At 32.1% G+C, this 8,564-nt stretch overlaps 1 protein-coding gene across 1 annotated transcript; it reads right to left on the bottom strand.

Annotated features, from left to right (window-relative positions):
• Positions 1-2,555: 2,555 nt before the first annotated feature.
• On the bottom strand, positions 2,556-8,282 carry LOC134251198 (failed axon connections homolog). The gene is made up of 5 exons (XM_062733583.1): positions 8,050-8,282; positions 7,608-7,810; positions 3,306-3,502; positions 2,874-2,990; positions 2,556-2,661 (listed from the first exon to the last, which is right to left on the bottom strand). The coding sequence occupies exons 1-5, from the start codon at positions 8,230-8,232 to the stop codon at positions 2,558-2,560; spliced, it is 804 nt and encodes a 267-aa protein (XP_062589567.1). The 5' UTR covers positions 8,233-8,282; the 3' UTR covers positions 2,556-2,557.
• Between the last annotated feature and the right edge of the window lie 282 nt (positions 8,283-8,564).

Below are 8,564 nucleotides of genomic sequence, written 5' to 3'. Positions count from 1 at the left end.
CACCCACAAACACGTTGATTCCTTTAACCATGGGCGCAGCCATTATTGGAAAACTAAGAACATAAAACTCGACGGACAAAATTGAAATATCCGGATTAAAATTACTCTCTGACATGTTATCTGTTTTTTACACATCTTTTAAATAAATCAAAACAAAAAAAAAATTATCATTGTGATGCTCTTATGATTTTCTAAATTGTTTCCAAAAATTAAATTCACCGGTTATATCGGCATGTGCCATTAAAACAACACCAAAACATGCAAAAAGGAGTAATATAGAAAACATTGTCTGGTATGTATCTAGCATAAATGCCTGGTACAGAACTTCCTTGTAATTTTTATGAGGAAATTTATTAAAGAAATAATACTTCAATAAAAAAAATCTTGGAATATATATATTTATTTATATATTATTGACTTTCATGATTATTTTTTTTTTTATCTGACTAGATTTATTTAATTTTTCCCCTCATGTGGTTATATTCAACCCAATATATTAAAACCTTTTCAATAAATAAATAAAATAATAATGATAAATTAATTAATCAATCAATTAAAATAAATTAAAAAAGATAAAATAAGAATTAAGCTACCAACTCATTCTCACATTCCAATAAATGCTTTTCAGGATGTGTCTAGTTCCTCCATCAGTTTTAAGTGATACAGTGAGAGTCTTAATTAATACTTTTTTGTTCATTTTCTTCATAGGTCAAGTCTTTAAATTTCATTCGATTCAACATTACAATGAATTCCAACCAAGTAAGATAGATTTTAGATTAACCAACTTACAGTAACTATTTACCGTTCTACTTGTGTCTTAATATGTCTTCAGTGAATTTTTTGGAACCGATCCAAATTGCAATGGGTTCTGAATCCATTTCTTTGAATTCTTAAAAAAAATTCGTCACTTCTCTTTGTGATTTTTTTTTTTTACCATCTAACAATATTCTTTTTTTCATGAAAAATGGAGATAACATATCGTATACAATCTCAAAACTTAAAATCCTAAAGAAATAAGGAGCAGGGAGAACACTGACCCCTAAAACATCAGAGGTTGGATCAGATGCCATGGAAGATGAAGTTCCCTGTCGACCAGTCACAATGTTATGATCGGGAAAATGAACAGAACAAGATAAGAAAATTTACAAGTTCAATATTACTTGAAAAGAAAAACAGTTTTATTGTCATTGGTCTTTGGTTACATGTTACAGTTTTAAAAAGTGGTACTTTTTATGCTATTGATTTTGATGAATTAAAAAATTTAAGTTCAAATTTTCTGAAAAGTCACTGTTAGACACATTCATATATATACTGAGCGACATGTTCGCCTTTTTATTTTTTAGGGTACATGATTTTCCACCAACTGACATACATGTTAAGTGGTTGAAAGTCGAGGGAAGATAATTAACAGAAGTCATATTCAGAGTTTATAAAAGCACTACAAAATTGTGAGATGAGCAAACACTGACTATTGTAGTATTGGAATCGGAGCCCACAGAGAAGTGAGCATCCCCTTCGACCGGTCATTGCTCAATGGCATGAAGGACAAACGGAGAAATCCGTTGACAATTCAAGACTGTTTCTTGTTACACTTTCAAATGGCCTGATTGGAGCTAAATCTATTCTAGATATAGATACTGGCTCATTCATTTGGAAATGTAGGTCAGATGCGTCATCCAAACCACAAACACTTTTTTCTGCATGAAGATTTATATACTAGACGGAGTATAATGATACTCACAAGGTATAAACTCACAATGTCATGGAGTATGACCCCGCCTACCGAAAATTGCATTCATTCCTGCTCTTAGAAAAAAAAACCCAGAAGAATTGTTTCTCAACATACTCGACGAAGTATAAATTCTTCTACAAAATTAAATTTTTTGACATGCTTGCTTTTATTGATTTTTGTCTGTTAAAAACATATCAGAAACAAGGAGAGAAAATACCCTTCAGTTTATATCTTTGATAACACATATTCATACTGCGGGATTTAATCAATGTATGGGGGGGGGGTACGTATTGGTTACTAGAGTAATTTACTAGCGTGAGTTCCTAGTCTCCGGTTGGATACATTTTTTATATAAATTATACTGCACACCATACCTCAGTGTATTTTAGGGTAACGACCAAACAAAGCAACACAACTGAAATATGTCCTTTATTGAAAAGTGGTAAAAAGTTGACTGAAACATGTAATGTAATATCAGTGGGAAATTAGTCCGACACCTATAAAACTATTAAAACAAAAATATACAATAAAAGGGCTTAAATTTTGAACATTTTCTGCAATTTCTTCTGAAACACAAAACCTGTTTTTTTTTAAAATATGATATGAATCATCTTTAAGTGAGTGGGGATAAACGATTCAGCCATCTGAGCCCTGTTTTTCAATGTGAAAAAGGACCTCTACACCCATGCATCAATTGGCCCTTGTTAGTTCAATGAAATTGTCTAGGTATTTTTGGTATAATACAGATAAGTCAATTATGCGGATGTACATGTAATCTGTTGATCATCGCACGCATTAAAATAGGATAACTATATTTTATAGCCCTCATTTAGTGGCCTCCCTTGTATTACCGTGTGTAATACAGTCATCCCAGTCTGGCCAAAATTCTGCCTTCATCCTCTCACAGTAATTACAGAGATTTTCAAACTCTGAAAAAAGATAAAAGTACAATTCAAAATTGAAAATAATTAAACAGACTGGAGACATGTATGACATATACATGTATGTAGATTGCAAACGGTAATCAAGCTTAAAAGACCATTGAAACAATACACAAATCCGAAGCCTCTCTAAAACATCAGATGTGGGATCAGGTGCCATATGTATTATAGTATCCTTAATAAAAATCTTCTAATCTTACTTTTGAATTCCCTTTCTGCAAATGAACCTAATCCATGCCAGTAGCTCTGGGCAAGCATTCCAAAAATAGCACAATCTGACTGACAAGGCTTCTCTCCAAGAAAGAACTTTTTCTTCCCTAAAACATGAGTATTATACCAAATACGGCATCTTATTCGAGCCAAATTGACTGCCAGTGTATTGTAAAATCACACATATTGTCAAGATTTTAGAAAAAAATATGGATTAATGACGACTTGTTTTGTGGTCGTTATACATGTATATGTACACGTATTTAAAATGAAATTTTACATTTCATGGTCGACACGAAGTGTTGGTCTTCTAATACCTCGAAAACAACAAAAATTAAAATTCCACAAAATTTGTGATTTCACAATATTTTCAGATAATTTATTTTCATGTACACAAAACACAATGATGTAATTTCACCTACCTAAAAAAGAAGAAAAGTGCTGGAGACACTCAGTAATGAGTGATTCTACTTCCTCTTTAGAATGACGACCCATTCCTTGCGCATGCGCTTGTTTTATTGCCGTACGTTTCCACATTATTCTGAATATCCAAGGAACTCCAATGTATTTGAGAATCTCTGCTTCTTTTTCATGCACATAACGTTGTACAAATATTGCCCTGGATTTAAAAAACACGTAATTATTGCATAAAATACTTAGTAAATTCCCACATTGTCTTTTACATATTTCATGTGCAGGTAAAATCTTATTATTTTTCTCTGGAATATATTATATGACTGTCGTCACGAGAAAAGGGCCCTTAAGGTCAAATTTTCACAAATTGACTTTTTGGCAAATTTTGATAGCCGGACTCTTTCTGAATGCAAATATACATAAATTTTAAAAATATCTCACTTTTTCGGTATTTTATGAGCATTTTAGTGAGGCGCTCCAAAAATAACTTTGACGTTACTCACTGAAAACGTAATGACGTCGCATGCGTCTTATTCAATTTTCAAAAAATCTTAAAATTACATTTTTTTGAATAACCTCAATCGTTTTGAGAATTAAAATAATGAGAAAGTATTTAATTTTTTCTTCCAAGCGACTAGTACATGTATGTAACTATTTCTAAGGGATTTCGTATGTTATTACTATTTTCATGCTAATTTTAGAGCAGATCTAGTAATTCGTAAAAAAAAAAAGGGGGGGGTTCTAGACAGAATCTAGGAACGGTTTATAACATAATCAGTAGGGAAATAATATTTGTTTAAATCCATAAAAATCATTCTTTTATATAAAATAATCTAATTCAATTTTTGAATTTATATAAAGCACTTGTAACACGCGCAAATAGGGGCACCCCTCGCGAAAAGCACATCGATCCCGATATTTAAAAAAAATCTTATGAGACAGCATTGAATGTCACTCACCAACACACACGCACGTAACTTTATTCTTTTACGAAAAAAAAAACCATGTGTTTTCCGTATCACCGAAAAATTTAATTGAGAAATAAATTCAGATACGCTAAGATTTGTAAACTTGTTTTTAAAAACGTTTATTGCTTTAAAAACATTCATGAAAAAATATACGTTCCCTTCTTCCATGCAAGCGGATATTAAAGTTTTTACGCTTTTGAATATTTTAATAAAATGTTTAAAGCTCTACCTTTCCATTGTTTATGCAATTCATTTTCGTCGCCTGCCTTAGTTATGGAGTAGAAACGTAGTAAATAGGCAAAAGAAGGACAAATGAATTATGTATATACCGTATACCTTAAATTAGAACTTTCTTTGAATATATACCTCAAATTGAAACCGTCTATTAACTTCTTATTTTTTTTTTAAAGTACCGGTAAATCACAATTAAAATCAGTTTCAAATGTTTCTGCACAAACCCCTTTTTTTATTTGTGGCACCTGTACCCTGTTTCACTTGAACACAACTTTTGTATATTTCTTACAAGGACCGCTACTATGAATATGATCTCAAAAAATATCATTTATGTATATATTGTATAATTTAATCAAAGAGATGGGAATTGTGCTGTTCTTGTCTCTTTTTATTATATGTACACTAAACAGTGCTTGATTTTTCTGTGCGAAATAACAGTTCCATTTAAATTTTGACGAAATCTATTTGAAACTGAAACTAAATGAATACTGGTAGTGGAGCCTCATTTATCCAGACGCTTTCGTTCCTAGTCAATTTGGCCGGATATGTGAAGCGTTGAAGCGTCCGAATATCTGAATTACCCGTTAAACAAGACAAAATAACGTTAAAAACTCGTTCCGATGAAAAATTGTCCGGATAGACAAGCATCCGGATATCTGGCGTCCGGATATCTAAAATTCCACTGTATTTTTACGCAAGAATGGCAGGCCCTTAGGAAGCCATTTCAGTTGGGGGGAGCTATATTTTTTTTCAATTGTGGGCACGTTCAACCACAAAATTTTCCTTGAAAAGCGAAACAATTTTTTTACGGCCACGAACGGTCATCTATTCATTTTCCTCCGTGACAATGGCTAATTAACTTGATACCTTATAAGCTTTTCACATTTCGATGTGATTGTCTTATCCAATAATGAATTATTACGTCCAACATACGTTAATGCTTTTTGTATGAGGCAATGCTGTTAATTAAGTAATAATATACAGTTCTACTTTGACTCTCTTTCGCTGATAAAATTTAGGCAAACCATTTTTCCCGTTATTACTTCAGAACATACCAAACATATCAAAAAAAAAAAAAAAACAAATTTGACTCGATCGTACCTTCGCCTGTCCTCAAACAACTCGTTTGAAAAATTTGGGTGAGGGTTCGGCCAGAAAAAAAATAAATTTGCCTTTAAAAAAACACTCAAAAAAAAGGGGGATCGAAACTCGAATCCAATTTCGCCGTTGGGGAAAGGGGGGGGGGGTGTAGGTTCAGTCTTCTTTTAGTATCACATATTCTTAATCAAACATAATACACTGCCTTATTCTTTTGCCCTATAGTGCACGAATTTCACTATACTGCAAAAAAGTGTGTGTGTGTGGTTGCTACTTGCGTGCGACTGTAATAGCCAATAATTTCTTTAATAGAAGAAAAATTTGTGGTTGTTTATTAATTACTTTCCGTTGGGTCATGTTGTTAGGATTACGATATGAAGTTTTATTTAGATTTCAACGGAACTTAAGAAATTGCATAATGTCGAGATATGCGGGGTATTTTGATACATTTATCAGAGTTGAAGATTTCAACGCAAAATGTGTCTTATTTATTTCGTATCATGAATTCAATAGTCAGTTATATAATTATATTTCACGCTCATTAAAGCTTTTGAAGATTTTAAACATTTTCATAACTTTTGGAAATTACACCCATGACAATTTGTCACATACTTTTTGCTCTTTCAGTGAATTTATTCTCAAGAGATGTAGCCATATATCTGATATTATCCAGAAATGCGTACGTCTTTTTGCATAATCTATAGTTTTTTTTCCTTTTGGTGTATAAATATCCTCATTCATGTTATAACTGTCGATGTACTATTGTTAATTTCTTCAACATTGGGTATGATGCTTTTGGGAAAAGTCTACAACAGCTGTATTTAATTTCTTAACATATTGCAAAATAGGTTCCAGTGGACTTTCATTCATTCATTTCTGAAATTTGAAACAATAGTAATTTCTACCATAAAATTCCTTTGAACGTATTTAATTGATCATTTTGAATTAGTTTTTGAAACAAAATTTAATTCAGCAAAATTTTTGTGGCATCCCTATTATCTGTATTTTTTCCTTAGCATATTCTATTACTATTAATTTACTAAAGAAATTATATATTGTTAATGTAGAAGGTTTGGATCTCACATGTTACCAGTATCTTTATTCAATCAAAGAGGGATTATGTTTCTTTGCATAACTTTTACCGGTCTTTTTATTCGGAGATTTTTTTTTTGGCTTGTCTTCTTACCCCCCCCCTCCTTTTTTTAAAAACACATTTTAAAATCGACAGTTCATCGAAGGCTGGCTATCAGGGTACATCAGTATGATTATTTATGGATTAAAATTAGGCCTAATACACTCGGTACGTTTTAAATCATGGTATATATTTTCGGAAAGAAAGTAGCGCTTATAAGAACGGTAATTACTATATGTGCATAGACACCCCCCCCCTCTCTCTCTCTCTCTCTCTCTCTCTCTCTCTCTCTCTCTGAAAAAAATATACAAGTATATAGAATATACCTTTTAATATTAAGACTTCGTAACATGAATTCAAATTTAAGCATTTGTAAATTGCTCAGAAAACAAATATGCAGCATCTTTTATTTAGTCATGCATAGACATCGTTTTAATCACTGTTCCAGAGCTAGCAATGTGCATGTCCCATGTCCCGTATATCAACATCAAGTTAAATACTTTAACAAAATTGTGAATAAATTTACTTAATAAATTGTAATAATATCATATACCTATCAAAAATGTCCGCATCAAGCTTAAAATTTTTGTTACACTTTGAAATTCAATTTTATTTCTTGTTTACAAAATGCAGTCAACAAAAATTACTTCCGTGTTTACAATACCGCGACTTTGACGTCGTTTTCTGAGCATTGTGACGTCAAAAGATTAGGGCCCTTTTCTCATGACGGCAGTCATATCACAGTTTGTATATATTCAAACTATATCCACTGAAAGAAAATGGCAAAGTATCTGTCATTTTAGTGTGCAAAATTATTTAGCTATACTTGTATAAAACATGAAATGGGAATCAAAAATGCACTGTCCCCGTAGTACTACCAGTAGAAATACTCCTCCGCCACTTTTTGAAGAGAGTAAGCTATGGCCTTTTCCTCATCTGTGAAATCTTTGTCTGGATCTATGTTGAGTGTTTTATTGATGAACTTGATACAAAACTCTGAATCCGCCACCTCCACCCCATTGTATTCAATCCATGTTAATTTTCCTTTGGAACTCTTGTTAGGACCACTGTCGTATTCATTCTGTTAAATTTAATATTTTACATTTAAAAAATGCATACATCTATACAGCAACATATACCGAGTACATCTAATGACTTCAATAACCCTACAACGACTGTAACACTTTTATTGAGTGACTGCATACATACAATCATTTGACTTTTTTGGTATTAGATCTTTTAAAAATATGTCATCATGACTTAAAAAAAAAACAACAACAACAAAACCCTGTTATATTCATTCTATACATAACACCAAACCTGATATCGAACTTTTGCCATCCTGAAATAGGTCTCCAGTTTTAAAGCAAAAGGAGTTGTACTTGGAGCAAACGGTCCTCTCGGTATAGTGTGGTGAATAATCGTGTCTCTAGGATAAGATTTCCTAAAATAAAATAAAAACACAGTCAAAGTTACTGTAATAATTGATACATGTACGGCCATATCACTACTGAGAAGCAACGGTTTGAGGCATCCTCCTAAAAAATCTAACAAACAAATAAAAAAAAATTACCCAAGGAAAACCATAAATAATATGCAAGCAAGGGATGTGTTCAAAGGAACTAAACCAAGGCGCTTATCTTTCATCATGATTTAAATAAGCCATTTTCTCAAATACCGCCAACAGTCTGTATATGTGATTTTTCTTTTGTACCCTTACATGTTACGTAAGACATTATGACATCACATTGTTGCGTAAAGAAGTTTACGTTAAAAAAACAAAACACTCTTTTTCTCATCAACACCATGCTCTGAGTACAATCAATCTTTAAACG

This window comes from Saccostrea cucullata, unplaced genomic scaffold, assembly GCF_032062105.1.
Source record: "Saccostrea cucullata isolate Sc308-1 unplaced genomic scaffold, CSIRO_AGI_Scuc_v1 ctg20156, whole genome shotgun sequence".
Lineage (NCBI taxonomy): Eukaryota > Metazoa > Mollusca > Bivalvia > Ostreida > Ostreidae > Saccostrea > Saccostrea cuccullata.
Note: the sequence above shows the minus strand (reverse complement) of the source record. Positions and strands in the feature narration are given on the sequence as shown.